The 16,695-nt window shown below is 42.9% G+C and overlaps 1 protein-coding gene across 1 annotated transcript in view; it reads left to right on the top strand.

Annotated features, from left to right (window-relative positions):
* The window catches only part of macf1a (microtubule actin crosslinking factor 1a), a 261,734-nt gene that overhangs the window by 160,197 nt on the left and 84,842 nt on the right, over nt 1-16,695 (top strand). Inside the window, exons 36-50 of the mRNA XM_084739932.1 lie at nt 869-8,305; nt 8,736-8,891; nt 9,094-9,309; nt 9,480-9,650; nt 10,435-10,722; nt 11,672-11,821; nt 12,489-12,722; nt 12,828-13,007; nt 13,101-13,274; nt 13,511-13,678; nt 14,816-15,007; nt 15,091-15,264; nt 15,527-15,650; nt 15,859-16,058; nt 16,163-16,480. Coding sequence (XP_084596058.1) covers nt 869-8,305; nt 8,736-8,891; nt 9,094-9,309; nt 9,480-9,650; nt 10,435-10,722; nt 11,672-11,821; nt 12,489-12,722; nt 12,828-13,007; nt 13,101-13,274; nt 13,511-13,678; nt 14,816-15,007; nt 15,091-15,264; nt 15,527-15,650; nt 15,859-16,058; nt 16,163-16,480 — 10,182 coding nt within the window. The remainder of the gene's footprint in view (nt 1-868; nt 8,306-8,735; nt 8,892-9,093; nt 9,310-9,479; nt 9,651-10,434; nt 10,723-11,671; nt 11,822-12,488; nt 12,723-12,827; nt 13,008-13,100; nt 13,275-13,510; nt 13,679-14,815; nt 15,008-15,090; nt 15,265-15,526; nt 15,651-15,858; nt 16,059-16,162; nt 16,481-16,695) is intronic.

Raw genomic sequence — 16,695 nt, forward strand, 5'->3', positions numbered from 1 at the left:
AGACAATAATCTGCAATTTATCATGATATCTGTGTAACTGAAGAGGTAAACATAACTTTGAAATGATATGTCTTGTGATAATTGCCATTTACATATTTCGGCCCATTGTTTCTGTTCAAAGATGTCAGGCCCAAGAAGTCAGTTGTTTCTGGGCCTGTTAGAGATTAATCTAAGGTCAGAAGGTGGATTTAGTTTCAGTGTTAGGGGTCAGAATGAAGAGTGGCATGCAGAATGCTAACAACCAGCTTCTCACCTGTTGCGCCTCGCTCTGCCGAGCCATAAGCTGGCCCATTAGTGTGTGTGCCATGGGACAAGCCCGCACGGTAAGTAGCGCTCGCTTTCTCTCTTACCGTTGCCTGAAAGTTTTATTTTTCTCACCTAGATATTTTATTCTCCTCTTCTTCTGAATACTTTTGTGTTCTCTTGTGAGTCTTTGCTTACCTTTATCCAGAGCTTTTTCTGCATTTTTGTTACAAGTTGCTTTGTTGCATGCTTAGTGCTTGTTTTAGAATAGCTATGGTAAGTATTAAAGCACTTTTTAATTATTAAAATAGAAATAGAGAAATTATAACATGGAAAAAAACAATCAAATGTACAAATAAGTAACATGCCATCTAAAAACAATTATATATAAATAAATATTTTTGTTTTTTTAACTTGTCTCTTATGTTTTTGTGGACACTGGTTGTGGGTTTTCTTCTTTTTCTGATTCTACCACTTGATTCTACCCATTCTATACTATATAGTCTAAAATCATACAGTAGCAATAATGTAACATAATATATTTACTGGCTCAAAATACCACACCACATTAAATCTTACCAGAATGAATGTCAAGTAAAATTTTGTTTTCTTTTTTTTTTTGTAGATCCAAACTGCCATTGCTGGAGTAATCGACCTGGGAACAGTGGAAACATTCCCAGTGTTCAAAGCAGCCAAACGTGGTCTTATTGACCAGGACACCTGCCATGTACTATTGGAGGCCCAGCTCATTATGGGTGGACTCCTCCAGCCTGATTCCCCTCTTAATCTTTCACTAGAACAAGGCCTGGCTCAAGGCCTAATTGACACCCACACCAAGCAGTCCCTTTCTGAGCTGGAGAATGCCTTGCTTTTGGTGGAAAATACTACATCAGTAGATGACCAGCAACAAAATTTGTTGCCAGTAGCTACAGCCATGGAGTTGGGGCTCATCAGAGAGGAGGTGGGACTTCGTATTCTAGAGCACCAGATGAACACTGGAGGCCTGAGAAACTCGATAGGTGAAATGATGACTTTGGAGCAGGCAGAAGACAGGAAACTCTTGACTCCCAGAACCGTCACCAAACTCCAGTCAAGGCTACAACATAAAGAGCTGATCGATCCAAACACAGCTGAAAAATTAAATCTGTATGAACTACAACAGCGCTGTGTCCCCGATGATGACTCGGGTTTCCTTCTATTCCCTGTCAAACAGCAACCTGGAGGTACTGTCTGCCTCCGGTCCGGAAGAAAAATTGGCATCTTCCGTGCAGTCCAGGAAGGCCTGATTGATCGGAAAGTTACTGTACGACTCCTTGAAGCTCAGCTCTTTGCTGGTGGTATTGCTGACCCACGGTCTGGCCACCGGCTCACAATTGATGAGGCTGTTCGGCATGGGCTTATGGACCAGGATCTAGCCTGTGCTATGTTAGCACGACAGCTGCAAAATGGGGGGATTTTAGACCCTTTAAGTGGAGAACGCCTGGATTTGGAAGAGAGTATTCGCAGGGATCTTCTATCTCCTCGTTTGGCTGTGTTGGTCCTTGAGTCTCTATGGGCATTCATGGGAATACTCTGGCCTGAATCAGGAGAACTCATGCCCATTGTTGAGGCTCTTCAACAAGGAGTGATCTCAGGAGAGCTATCAAGGAACATCCTAAGACAGCGACAAGCCATTGGAGCTCTCTACAGCCCAGAAACCCTCCAGGTGCTGCCCTTAAACAAGGCAGCTGAAGAGACCCTTGAGCCCAGTGTAGTCAGTCTTCTCAGAGACATCTACATACCAGATGTTCTTTCCAGCATGAACCAGTCAGGAACCCCATCTCTAAACCGCTTGAGCTGGGGTTCCACAAGCTCATCTCCACCTCCATCCTCTCCACTGTCTTCATCATCTCCTGAAGGCCTCGTCTGGGATGTTACACCAGCACAAGGGATCCTTGATCCTGAAGAACAAGCAAAACACAAGCTACTGTTTCACCTCATGACTCACAGCTATGTGGATGCTCATTCTGGAAAACGATTGGTGCTGCTAGACCCTGAGTTGGTGGAGTTGGTCAAAGCCACTGGACTGGTTGCTGGAGACTCTGTATACGGAGGTCAAGTTGAGCCACAAAGCATCGATGAGCGGGGAAAGTTGAAAATGGAGGGGCAGTTTAGTTTGACAGATAAAGAGGTGAGTGACAAAGAAACTGAGGTTGAAGAAGAAAGTTCCAATGAAGTCACATCAAGCAAAGATGTTGAGATGAATGGGACAGGCAGTCTAATAGAAAGGTATGATGGAGAAAATGGTAGCAAACTGCTACACAAACCATCATTACTTGCAGAGAGTGATTTAGCCTTTGCTAAAAATGAATTGGCAGTAGATAAAGATACAAAAGTAAAATCTCAAAACAAAGAAGCATCAGATCTCACGAGCTTAATTCCCTTAGCTGCAAATATTGGAGAGAAAGTTACAAAGGGGCAAGATGAGCTGTTAGCAACTGAATCCAAACCCAGGGATAGTGGTGTTCAGGAGACCAGAAGTACAATCACAACAACAGACAGAGAAATAGTCAAGGCAACACTCAAACCAGAGGGAGATTTTAGACAGTTGAAAGAATCCATTCCACTGGGAACAAAAATAAATGACACTTCAGTACAAACTGATGATAGGAAAGATACAATGCATTCACAGACTGAATCAGAGAGGATCAAACAAAAGGCGCCTGTAACAGAGACTGACTCAAAGCATGTTAAACATCAGATTGATATCCTTGAATCAGCGATGGAGAGGGAAGGGGAGGATGATGAAATAGCAAGTTTAGTCGAAGAGCTCAAACAGGGAGGACTGATGACAGAAGAAGGTGAAAAGCTGCTCCCAGATGAGGCAGTAGCCCAAGGTGTTCTTCCTGGACACACAGCAGTTAGATTAATGGCTCAGGCAAGGCTGTTTGGGGGTTTCCTAGATGCCAACAGCGGTGAGTCACTGAGCATGGAGGATGTTATGCAGGAGGGGTTACTGGATGAAGATCTAATGTGGAGTGTCCTGAAGTCAGATAAAACCCTTTCAGGGGTTGTAGATGTAGAGAAAAGGCAGATCTGCGGGGTTAAGGAGGCAGCTGAGGCAGGGTTGATTGACCCCAACACTGCTGCTCGACTTCTAGAAGCTCAGGTGGCGTCTGGGGGAATCGTTGACCTCCGTAGGGATAAGAAAGTCTCTGTCACTCTAGCAGCAAACCTGGGACTGATTGAGGAGAATCAAAGAGAAGAATTGGTGGCACTAGAGAAGGCATACAAAGGAAAGGATACAGATTCAGCAGCAGCCCTCACTAAAGCCAGTTTACAGCTTCAAATGGAAGGTGTTATTGACCCAGAGTCCAGGTCTCCAGTTCCTCTGGAGCAAGCGATTCAGAAAGGGTTAATAAGGTCTGAGGAAGCTTATCAGGTGTTGGCAAAGCAGGTGGCTGAGGGTGGTTTAATACATCATTCTTCAGGGATGAGGCTGTCAGTTTCTGATGCTGTAGATAGAGGACTAGTGGATAGGTCAGTTGCTCCTGGGCTGGAGGAACTAGAGTGGGTTTATCAAGGGAAAGTCAGCCCTTCATCTCACCCAGAAGCTGTCATTTTACAGGCATCGACAGGAGCCATTTTGGACTCTGACTCTGGGTGTAAAATAACATTGACAGAGGCAGTTTCTAAGGGTCTTCTGGATGAGAACATTGCCAGTGATGCCATGGCTTCTTCTGCTGTAACAAAAGGAGTGCTTGACCCCCAAAATGCACGCATTGTGCCTTATTCAGAGCTTGTAAACCAGGGTATGATAGATGTTGAAACAGGCAAACGATTCTTGGAGGTGAAACCATTCAGAGGCATTCAGGATAAGGAAACAAGAGAAAACTTGACCCTTCCAGAGGCAGTTGCGTCCAAGCAAGTTGACCCAATTCCAGCACTGAGGCTGCTCCAAAGTCAGGCAGACACTGGGGGGATCATTGATATCAGTACTGGAGAAAGACTCCCCCTAACTGAAGCCTGTAAAAGAGGTTTGGTAGAAGACAATATGGTAAGGATAATAGCCACCAACCAGTTTTTGAAAGGAGGCTTAGTTGATCCTGCCACTGGACAACAAGTCTCTAGTCTTGATGATGCCATTACAAAAGGACTGATCTCCAGGGAAACAGCCTCAGAGATTCAGGAGAAATTGGCTTCAGACAGATGCGAACCAGATATCCAAACCACAGCTCAATCTATGGCTCCTGGCTCACAACCAGATAAAAAAGCAGGGAAAGGTAAAAAGAAGAAAAAGCCCCAACCACCTGGAGTTGATAGTACCAATGCTCCTGAATCCAAATCTTTAAAAGACAACCAGCAACATCTTGAGTCTCCAAAATTAGTAGAACATGCTGAGTCTGTCACTGTTACAGTCGCTGAGAGTTGGGCAGAGGGAGGTGATGATGTCAGAGAGAGGCGAGTAACTGTGTCAAACAAAGAGTTTTTGAAAGGAAGCTTAGTTGATCCTGCCACTGGCCAACAAGTCTCTAGTCTTGATGATGCCATTGCAAAAGGACTGATCCCCAGTGACAAAGCTTCAGAGATTCAGGAGAAATTGGCTTCTGTGGAGGTGGAGGGTGATGAAGGTAGCATTACACCTGTTGCCTCATCAGATGGTGCATACAGCCCTGCTATTACATTGTCAGTATCAAGCCCAGACAGTCCAACAAGCTGGTCAGAAGTATACACTGAGGTGCCTTCAAGATCTCCACTTTCAAAGAAAGATCTGGCAATTAACCAGGATGATGGAAATACATCTGTAGTATCAGATCAGTCACTGCGTTATGATACTGCTACAGAAGAGGACAAAACAGAAGTGCCAGTGTCAGTGGAGGAAAAGGCTTTAGTGGAGCCAGATAAATCCATAGATCTCTTGTCTAAGTTTGCTACTAATGTTGAGAAAAGAATTCAGCAAGCCATAGAAGAAATAGTACCACAGACAGACATTGATAAATCAGAGCCCCTTCCTAAGCAGGAGCTTGATGAGAGACTGCAAACACGTGAGACTGGTGATAAACAAAAGGAGAATGTTGGAGAGTCCATCAAGGCACATGTTTGTGATACGGAAAAAGATTCTCTGGAAGAAAAAGAGGCTACTATAGTAAAGTCAGATGAGGAACCTGTTAAGATTGAGAAAAAGGAGCGTAGACACATTGATGAGAGCACACCAGTGGTTCATGATGACTCTAAAGTTGGAGACATGACAGGTTTTGTGGCAACAGAGATTAGAGATGACAGAGCAAGCGAAGACAACATTGAAATGTCAAAACTGAGTGAAGAGGAATTTAGAAAGAGTGATGTGACAGCACAGAGAGAAAAAGATGTCCGTAAGAACGAAAGAGTGGAGAAAGACAAACCTTTAGAGATTGAGATCAAACCTAGCAGTGATGTTGAGCAGTCAGACCAGTTGTTGACCTCTTCAGCCCAAGTGACACAAAGCAAAGGCAAGAAAAAGAGGAAGAATAAAAAGAATGGAAATGGTAAAGAAGCAGAGAGTGAAACATATTCTCCAGGGATAAAACATCTGTCACAAATTGATCTAGCTGATGTACATACTGAAGAGCAGATTAAGGCTATTGTTGCAGTCACAGATGAGCTTGTGTCACAAGACAAATATGAAAAATCACAGATTCATGGTCAGGCAGCTTTCACAGGGCCTCCCAATGAAGATATTGAAGCAAAGATTGACAGTAAAACTGAGGCTGAAATTGACTTGGTAAAACAGGGACATGAAGCAGTTCCTGCCACTAAAGAATTCACAGAACATACTATTGAGCCTGAGAAAGTTGCAATAAAAATGATGTTACCAAAGGATACAGAAAAGGGTGATCAGATGGAGAAGATGAAAAGGGAGGAGCAGAAAGAGAAAGTTATAGAGAAGGCCTCTGTCTCCCAGCAACCAGAACAGCCAGAGGGCACTGAGGAGGCAAAGAAAAAAGAATTGCCTCAGAAATCTTCTCTACCAGACGATGAGAAAGCAGCCTTGGTACTGAAAGCCAAAGAAAGTATTCTTAAAAAGGTCTTTGAAAAAGGAGTGAGCCAGAAGCAGACTGCTGAGGAGCTGCAGGCATTGCGCAATGAGGTGTCGAAGAAGGAGAGTCAAGGCACAACAGTTAAAGTTGTAAAGGCACAAACTCTGCCAGCTAAGGTTGATGGAGTAGAGAGTCATGATATCAAAGAAGACATTGACAAAAGACGTAATGGTTCACCAAAAGAGAGTGAGGAAGAGATGAGTGTCAAAGAAGACAAAATGAAATTGACAAGAGTCAAAAAAGATGTGACTGTGGAGAAGCTTTCTGTCAAGGAGGACATAGAGCCCAAACCATTGGAAGCTTCTTCAACTGAAAGAGAAAATAACAGGGGACTTGGAAAGGAAGACATACAAAAAGATACTGAGATAGCTCCATCAGTCCAGCCCAAAGAAACTCAGCAAAATAAACAAAATAAGAAGAGCAAGAAGTCCAAGATTCCAAAAGTGACAGTCAAAACAGAGACTGATACTGAGAAGTTACCAGCTGCTGAAAAAGTTGATATTGAGGAGACATCAGCAAAAATCACCACAAAATCTGCAATGACAGAAACAGATTTAGAGAACACCGCATTGACTGAGGAGCAGAAGATGGACAGACGTACTGATGGTCAGTCAACCAGTGATTTCAACAGACCCTCAGATGAGGCAACTGAAGAGGCCCTGGACATTAATGTTAAAGGAGATGGGAGCAGTGGACACAGTCCAACATATTTCCATCAGTCAGAAGAACCCAAGTCTCACATTGAGAAGCACATACAATCAACAGGGGCTCCATCTGCTGGGAAGGAGGAATCACATTCAGAAACCAGAAAAACTGATGAATCAGTTGACTTTGCTCCTGAGGCTGTCACATACAAATCTGACATCGAGCCCACAGCTCAATCTATGGCTCCTGGCTCACAACCAGATAAAAAAGCAGGGAAAGGTAAAAAGAAGAAAAAGCACCAACCACCTGAAGTTGATAGCACTAGTGTCCCTGAATCAGAACCTTTAAAAGACCAACAGCACCTTGAGTCTCCAGAATCAGCAGAAGGTGCTTCAATTAAGTCTGGATCACCTGGAGTCCCTGAGTCTGTCACTGTCACAGTCACTGAGAGTTTGGAGGAGGGAGAGGATGATGTCAGAGAGATTCGAGAAGTTATGTCAGATAAGGAGTGTTTGAAAGGAGGCTTAATTGATCCTGCCGCTGGAAAACAAGTCTCTAGCCTCGATGATACCATTGCAACTGGACTGATCTCCAGTGACAAAGCTTCAGAGATCCAGGAGACATTGGCTTCAGACAGATCCAAACCAGCTCAAGCTGTTTCTCCTGACACACAACCAGATAAAAAAGCAAAGAAAGGTAAAAAGAAGAAGAAGCACCAACCACCTGAAGCTGATGGCACCAATATTCCTGAATCCAAATCTTTAAAAGACCAACAGCAACATCTTGAGTCCCCAGAATCAGAAGAAGGTGCTTCAACTGAGTCAGACACAGCTGGAGTTCCTGAGTCTGATACAGTCACTGAGAGGCGAGCAGAGGGAGGCGATGATGTCAGAGAGAGTCGAGAAATTGTGTCAGTCAAGGAGTTTTTGAAAGGAGGCTTAGTTGATGCTGCCACCGAACAACAAATCTCTAGTCTCAATGATGCCATTGCAAAAGAAGTGATCTCCAGTGACAAAACTTCAGAGATTCAGGAGAAATTGGCTTTAAGCATCCGACCCACAGTTCAATCTACGGCTCCTGCAACACAACCAGATAAAAAAGCAGGGAAAGGTAAAAAGAAGAAAAAGCACCAACCACCTGAAGTTGATAGTACCAGTGTTCCTGAATCCAAATCTTTAAAAGACCAACAGGAGCATCTTACATCTCCAGAATCAGCAGAAAGTGCTTCAGCTGAGTCTGAATCATCCGGAGTTCCTGAGTCTGAAACAGCCACTGAGAGTTTTGAAGAGGCAGAAGATGATGTCAGAGAAAATCAAGAAGCTGTGTCAAACAAGGATGGAACTACAGCCAAGACTCGCAAGGTGAGAAATAGTGGATTATTGTGAAGGTTTTTGTCTTAAAATTTCATAAAGATTTCTAACACCTTCTGCGTAATTATACTGGCTGTCACAATATCAGATTTGCACTGACAATATTAATAACAATATTATCACAATATCTATGGAAATTCTGGAAAAAAAAACTTTGTTTGTTGTGCAATTTGTCTCTTTTTTGGCTAATGAATCACACTCAAAATACCAGTGTAGTGATGTTGAGAGGGACTCATATGCATATGTCTATTATTATGATATTAATATTTCATTTTTTGAATATCGTGATTATCATCAGTACCAGTATACCACAACACCCCTAATTTTATTGATTTAGACATACATTTGTATCATTATGTAATAGATATTAAAATAAAGAATATAATTAATGTTTTATTTTATTGTTTTTCTGTTCTCACAGTCATCATTGATGCGTCAGGAATGCTTAGAGCATGACCAGCGAATTGTAGCCCTGGTTTCCATGGTAAGACATATTGAGGTCCGACTCAAACAGCAGCAACAGCAGTCTGTTGGCCGAAGCCTCATCGCCTTGGACGACATCATCAGGCAGACTGAGGTGAAAGAATATGTATATTTACCTGGAAAAGATATGCTTTTCTCACACCGGCCCACATCTGTGCTCCTTTTTTGGTTAAATTATTTTTCACTTGTGCATTTGGCTCCCAGTGTGAGACCAAAAAAAAGCTGATTTAAGGATTAGTCTGTTACCAAACAGCATCAAGAAAACTCTTGTTTTCTTTTCCTAATCGGCCTTTCAGACTCTGGACCTTGAATTGCGTGACTTGGAGCCTTCGATCAACAAGGAAGTGGAGGCTGCTGAGCGGCTGTTGAAGCCCCAACCCAAAGATGTTCCTCCACAGCTCCTATTGGCCCTTGAAAAGGATGGGCGGAGCTTGGCGCGAGGGTATGAGGCTGCCAGAGCCCTTTCTGAGGGCATTCTGCAAAGCCTACGAGACCATAGAGCCTCATATAAGGTAAAAGAAGTAGTCTTAAGAAAACCAGAATGGAGCATGTGTCTCGTTTGTTGTTGGGTCCAGAGAATTCCTTCTTTCGTCTGCAGATGTTTGAATTTACTTGACTAACATAAGGACAAGGCTATAGTACTCAACAGCAATATTTAATCCCTCTGACATTTCTCTCTCAGGAGGCGGTAACAGCTGAGCAGAAGTTGCTGGGAGGACAAGTGGAGAGTCTGCTCTCTTGGCTGAGGGACACAGAGGCTCAGATGAATGGAGGAATGGCAGGGATGGAAAAAATGGAGAAGGCAGAGAGAGATGACAGCGATCATCTCACACAGCAGCTGAGTCTTTGCAAGGCAAGTTGTTCAAACTAAAATGTTTTTTTTTTAATAATGCTGTTTTTTTGAAGGAATGCGTGAAATTGTATTATGATACAACATAGACATTATGTTACGCTTAAAATGCATTGACACTACAGTTTTGGTAAATTACAACATTAATCCTTAGTGCTAATTAAACTAGAAACTAAACTCAGAGAGCGCAACCCTCTGCCAAGACCAAGAGTCCAGACTTTCATACTATGCAAATCATGCTTGCATCAACTTAGAAGGAAAAGTCACGAAAATTTTAACACTGCTTGTTTCTTATGTACCTGCTGCATTTATTTCTTAAGTGATGTTTGAGGTGGCTGTTATGTTGTGTTGTATATTGCAGCATGCCTTTCACACATGTGAAAAGACATTGGTGTTGCGATTATTGTATCTTGTAAAGTTCATGAAAATGAAAAATAATTAAAATAAAATAAAAGTGTATCTGCTCCATGATTCAAATATGCTCCAAGATTTAATGGGTTATTTCTTGTCCCACGCTACACCCTTCCGCCAAGTTTCATGACAATCAAGCCAATAGTTTTTCTGTAATCCTGCTGACAAGAATCATCTGACAATACCCAGTCTTATTAAATCTTGTAAACATATGGATCTCTGATTCAATCTGTTCAATCTTCTTAAACAGAAGATGAGTTGATACATTGTTGGGGTTTCCTACCTGAGGGCAGAGTTCAACTTTTTGCTCTACAGTGCCCTCTGGTACTGTATGAAGGAATAACACTTTCCATTCTCTTCTATCTCTTTCCTTTAGGAGCTCCAGTCCTCTCTGATGGCTCGCTCTAATGAGGTGAACAACGTGGCGTTTGACATTCAGGTGTTCATCTCAGAGCGGGCTCAGGATCTTGCTCCTGAGCAGAGCAGACAGCTTCTGGGGCAGCTCCAGCAGCTCCAGAAGGCCTTCCACCAAGCATCAGGCCAAGCCCAGGCCTGGGCTGACGCCCTCTCAGCCCAGAGAGAGAGGGAGGAGGAGCGGCAGCGCAGAGAGAGAGCAAAAGAAGAGGAGAAGGACAGAGAAAGACAGAATGCAAGGGAGAGAGAGGTTTGGGAAAAGATGATTGAGTCGGATTGGTGTGAAAAGCAGCGCTGTTTCTCACTAATACATTTGAAATGCAGTTATCTTTCATATACTATATTTCACAGCTTTATTTGTCATGCTATAAATCGTTGCCATGCTTCTTTGCACAAGATCTTAGTACTGTTCTGATAAACACTCACATTCTATAAAATCATGTCAAACCTGAGTAGAAAGTAGAAACTAGCTAACCTCCACCACAGTTTAACTCATAGTGCTATTACACATCATCTTAAAACTTTTCTCATCATTTTATACCTTGATAGCACCACACTGCTTCTCTTGTTGCAAAAGCTTTGCCACTTGACATGGACAATACCACCACCCTTACCACTACCACACAGGCTTTTTATGCAAGCTACTCTGCATGTCTCTATAACGTGTTTTATTAACCTGTTTGCCTTGCTGTTCCAGATTGCCACTGAAGGAAATCGCTTGTGTCACGGCGGTAAAGGCTAGAGATTTGATAGCAGAAAGGCCTCGCTGGCTACAATGCTTCACTGTTTTTCCTCTTTTCTCACCTGAGTACAGAGGAGAAAGAGGAAAAACAGCAAATAAACAAACCTGTTTGATTCCTCTGTGTATTGTTGTTGCTTGACCAACATGTTGATGTGAAGATATTCTGTGTGTGTCTATATGTCTGCCTGTGTGTGTGTTTAAGTGTGAACTCTGGACACAATCTGCTCAAAGCTTGGCAAAGTGTGCACTACAAAAGAATTCTGTTTAGGCGCAAATGTGCATTTAGTGTGCTCCTATATTCAGGTTAGATAAAAAATGCAAAATGGTCTGTTCCTGTCAAATGATACAGTTGTTTATAACTCTTTATCACCAATTTCTGTCAGTATCAGCGTCCCTCACATTTTCTTTTATTTGTGGGTCTTTTTTTCCTCCTTTTCTGCTCATGCATTTCTCTCAGGTGGTTCAACAGCAGAAAGCCGAATGTTCTCAGAAACTTGAAGGTCTGTCGATGTGGTTGGCTGGAGCTGCCAGCTTGCTGGCGAGTCAGAAAGCAGGAGCAGAGTCAGGTGATGTGAAAGTCCTGCAAGAGAAGCAGAAAAAGCTAAAGGTATGAAACTTTCATCTCCTTCCACATCTAGATAGGTGTACTATAAATGGTTCACTTGTCAAATTCAATAAAACTTGGTGACTTTTTTTTTTGCTAATGCTCAGGGGTTTGTGTTTGCTGATATTCCAAAATAAATGCTTATAAATAAATAACTGGGACTAATTTATTTTTTATCTTTTAGAATTCTGTCTACGTGTTATATATTATGTGAATTTCATATTTCACTGTGATTGGTATTATCAAATAACCAATGAGTACATTTTGTGTTTATTTTTGTTTTCTTTTGATGTTAGTTTTGTTTTTTATAACTGCATTGTTCAAGCATTTATAGTTTTTTTTTTAATTTCTTGGATTTATGCTATACTTTACACATAACTTGAGATATAACTTTTTTGACATTAATGTGTTGCAGAAAATATTCTAAACATATTTGAGGGGAGAAAAGAATCGAAACCCCAACGCCCAAAATCACACAAATTAGATGGATGTTTATAATTACACGCACAGTACATTCAGTTTGTTTATTCTCCAATATTGGCATTTTAACTCAGTATTTTTTTTGCCTCATTAATCCCTACTGAGTTTCAGACACTGGCCTGTTGTTATTAACTGGGTGAACTTGTTTACTTCTAAGACCAAATCAAACCTGTTTTCCTTCACTCTCCAGGAAGTACAGAAGGACCTCCAAACCAAAAAGGAGGGCATAGCTGAGGCTATCCGCTCTGCGGAGGAGCTACTGGCAGAGCGAAGAGAAAGTCTGAGCCCAGAGGAGAGGAAGAACCTCCAGGCAGCGGTAACAAAAATGAAGGAGCAGTACAGCGCCCTTACAGATTCAGCAAACACGTCACTGTCAGAGCTGGACACAACCATCAACACCACTGTACAGCAGAACACGCAGAGGGTAAAGAGATGATAGTGGTTATGGATATACATATAACATTTTATTACATAGTTTACTATGTAGTTTTTTTTTGTATTCATCCTCTTTTCCTCTTCTCTCCTCCAGGCGAAGGCTGAGGAGGAGCTCCAGGAGACCCAAGGCCAGATAGACTCTCTGCTGAATGAGTTGTCTTCCTTGAACCAACCAGGTGGGAAAGGAGTTGAATCTGGAGTGGCCAAAGTTGTTACAGATGCACCATTCTCACAGCCAGAGGGCGCTGTGATGTCCCACACAGAGATGCTACAGGTTAGAATCTCTCTTCTATGTGTAGCACATTTTGACTTAAACATTTTACAATGTAACCAAGTTATGATCTCTAACCTGTGACTTCTCTCCCAGGCGGAGCTTCAGCAGCTCCAGTCTCAACAGGCTCAGCTCCTCCAGATCACACAGCAGACTCGCTCCCTTCTGGAGCAGCCAGACTCCACTGTTCCTCCTGAGGAAAAGCAGCGTCTCCGAGCTGCCCTGGATCAGCTGCAGGCCCAGCACCAGGACAGGCTGCAGAGCTGCCAGGTACTCAAAATAAACACTGATGTGTGTGTGTTAAGACCTTAATCTATTTCAACTTAATGGGGTGCCAGTCACCGGCTCTGGTTTAATTTTATGAGAATAAAATTTAATCGGGTCAGGCAAAATGGGCAAGACATTATTTTAGTGGTCTAGAGAAATGAGGCCATTATATATTCACCCTTGTTTCTTTTTCTTTTTTAAGTTAACTCACTGCTTCTGCTGTACACAATTTCTTATAGGACCGTCTGAGGAAGTCTGAGTCTCTGCAGGATGAGCTGTCAAAGTTCCTCCAAGAACATGGAAGTTTAGGTACCTGGCTGGAACAATGTGAACAGGAGCTCCGTTCCCTAGGAGAAGGAGAAACTGATGCACAAGGACTGAAGGGCAGGCTGGAGGAGCACAGAAAGGTGCACAAAATACACACCTTATTAATAACATAATTGAATGATTTAACAGTTCCAAAAAAGGACCGTTTCACATCAGCAGCAGCCATCTTGGTGGTTTGTGAAAAATGCCTCAACGCCCAATAAGGTTGCACTCCTTTGGACAGTCATTGTATCAAACCAGTCTCACGTTAGATAAAATGTTGTAATTGGTCTGAACAGATCTAGAACATGTGGAATGTGTCTGAATGAAAGGGGGTGCAGACATATAAAATATGAGTCTGCGGATTCATCTGGTTCCCAAGCCACTTTAGACCTGCAGATAGAGACATGTCATTGATGCCTACATGCAAAGAAATGAATAGCTTCATGCTCTTAAAATCTGATTAGAATGCCCTGGAACAGTGAACTCTGCGCTCTTCCCAGTTTTGTAGGTTTAGAACAACTACAAAAAATGCCAACAAAATGACAGTCTTAAGAGTCATTGTCTCCAGTCTCTTGTTTCAAAATTGCAGAAGTTGTTATTTTATTTGTCTCTTCATGGGGCACACTGGCATGTCTACACCTGCAGGTTCAAACTGCTGATGCTGTTACTTTTCTTGCCTGTAGATGGTGCATGTTGCACTGTAACTGCAAGTCTGAAAATGCTGGCACTGTGGCTCCACAGTTGGATTATTTTGGCTTAGTCTGGTTTGATCCTCGGCCTGGTTTCAGGTGCTTTGAAGTGAATTTCACCCACTGAATGTGGGCCATTATAGCAGAGTACAAACACATACTGACCAGCTATGCTTTTTGGACCTTTAATTATCCATGGAAGACTGAGTTTCCACGCTCAGTTTCCATCCATCCATATGCTCTGATTTACACCCACACAATCACACATTCTCATCTGGGAGCCCCTGAGAAACTCCTGAAACTGTTTAGGATAATTTTCTTGTTAAGAGTCCCTTGATATCACACTTGGAATGTTTTATATCCTTCTCTCACACGTTTTTTCCCAGCAGTTCTGGAAATTTGAACTAGCGACCTGCTGGTCTTGATCATGCTTTCCATTAACGCTTTTTTTTTTTTCAATTAAAATTTAATTTTTCCAGTAGATGTACTTTACATACCTGCACAAATTTGTCCCCAGCTGACCTATAAAACTGTGTGTAATTCCAGCTTGCTGAGGATGTAATTTGCCACAAGGCGGACCTGCGCTTTGTCTCCATCTCGGGTCAGAAGGTTCTGGACTCTGTTCAAGGAGCTCTGGAGCAAGTTGGTGGTTCTGACCCAGCAATGGAGAGCACCAAGCAGCTGGTAACTGAGAAGCTGCAGGATGCTAACCACAGATACACAACCCTACACACCAAGGTGAGAATATGTTCTAGAAATTGTTATAAATCGTGCTTGATTACTTAGTTCTTACACTGAAATTCTTTGGTTGGTGTGTGTAGTCTACAGAGTTGGGCGGCCGTCTGTCCGGCCTTTTGGAGAGGTACCAGCAGTACCAGGATGAGGTTGTCTCCCTCCACTCCTGGCTCAGCACTCAGGAACAGAACCAAAGCATAGCAAAGCCCAGCGGGGAGACCGACCCCCAGAACCTGCAGAACACACTGCGACAAGTACAGGTGAGAGAGAAGGCAGAAAAAAGAGCACAAATGATTTTCAGAGTATGGAAAAATATTGTTCGTGATCTGGGCTCAGTGACAGTCATCTCTAAATGTTGAGTACTGTCCAAAAAGTTTAAATTGAGTCAAGAAATTAACTTCTGGAGAAAGAGTGGAATGCTAAAATGGAAAGTATGTGGGAAGTTAGTTAGTTAGTTTTAAAATTTCTTGTCAGCTCTGGGAAAGACTTTATTTCAACAATAACTGTGTCCTGTCTCTTCAGCTGCTGCAGGATGAGCTGGCTGAGCGTTCGGTTCAGCTAGAGAAGGTGAAGAGAGCGGGAAGAGATCTGGTCAGCACAGATGAGTCTCCTTCCCTGAAAGCTGTTGACATCCTCTGTGCTGCAGGTGAATCTGTCCTCCTTAGTCTTCACTATAGTCCTCTGCTCCAAGATTGTGTGTTTTGTCTCAGTTTGTGAATTTTCTATGTCAAAACAAGTACTCATAAATTCACATTCAGATTACACTGTTTACAACAGATATAAATTGATGGATGTAAAATGACGAGTGAATTAAAAAGTTAATGTTTTTTATTTTGCCTTTTCCTTTTTCTCAGATGGTTTAGAGAAGAGGTTCGGCTCCCTCTCTGCATCTGTGTCAGAACGGGCTGAACAGCTACAGACAGCCGTGGCCCAGTCAGTCAGCGTCCAAGAAGGCCTGAAGGGTCTGCTGAACTGGCTAGACAAACTGGTTCTGAATCCTGCACCAGTTGAACCCACTGCACAGGCTGTACAAGACGCGTTGACCCAGAACCAGGTACACACCAGTAAAAAAAACAAAAAACAAGTTAAAATTGTCTGTGATTGTAAGATTACAGTCTAAGTCTAAAAACCCAAATTCTTCCTCTGTTCTTTCCCCAGAAACTTCGCCAGGAGCTGCTCTCCAGGCAGGGCAGCGTGGAGGCAACACGGGACTCTGTTTCCAAACTCCTTCAGAGCTCTGATGCCTCCACAGCCTCCGGCCTCCAGGGTTCTTTAGATGAACTGACTCAGCGCTACGCTGCAGCACAGGCTAGCCAGACTGAGAGGGAGGCTGAGCTCAAAGGGCTGCTGCCCAGGCTCGAGAGCTACGAGCGGCTGGGGACAGACCTTCAGGTCTTCACCCAGAGCCGACTGAAGGCTCTGAGCCCGGCTGGCCAGCCAGACCGCAGCGTGGACGACTACAGACAGACTATTGAGGTCAGCAGATGGGTCAGACTTTTAGAAATGGGTCATTTGCATGATCTCATTGATTATGATTTCAAGGTTTTAAGACCTCTTAAAGCTGCTAAGGATATCAATGGACTAGTTATACTGTTGGTCAGTTCCATACCTTTGGATAAGGATAAGGACAAGGATAAGGATGCTTTGTTGTCATTCCAGAACATGTTAAACATGATAGAAAGAAATGAGGT

The sequence above is a fragment of the Lutjanus erythropterus genome, chromosome 16, assembly GCF_056507025.1.
Source record: "Lutjanus erythropterus isolate fLutEry1 chromosome 16, fLutEry1.hap2, whole genome shotgun sequence".
Lineage (NCBI taxonomy): Eukaryota > Metazoa > Chordata > Actinopteri > Lutjaniformes > Lutjanidae > Lutjanus > Lutjanus erythropterus.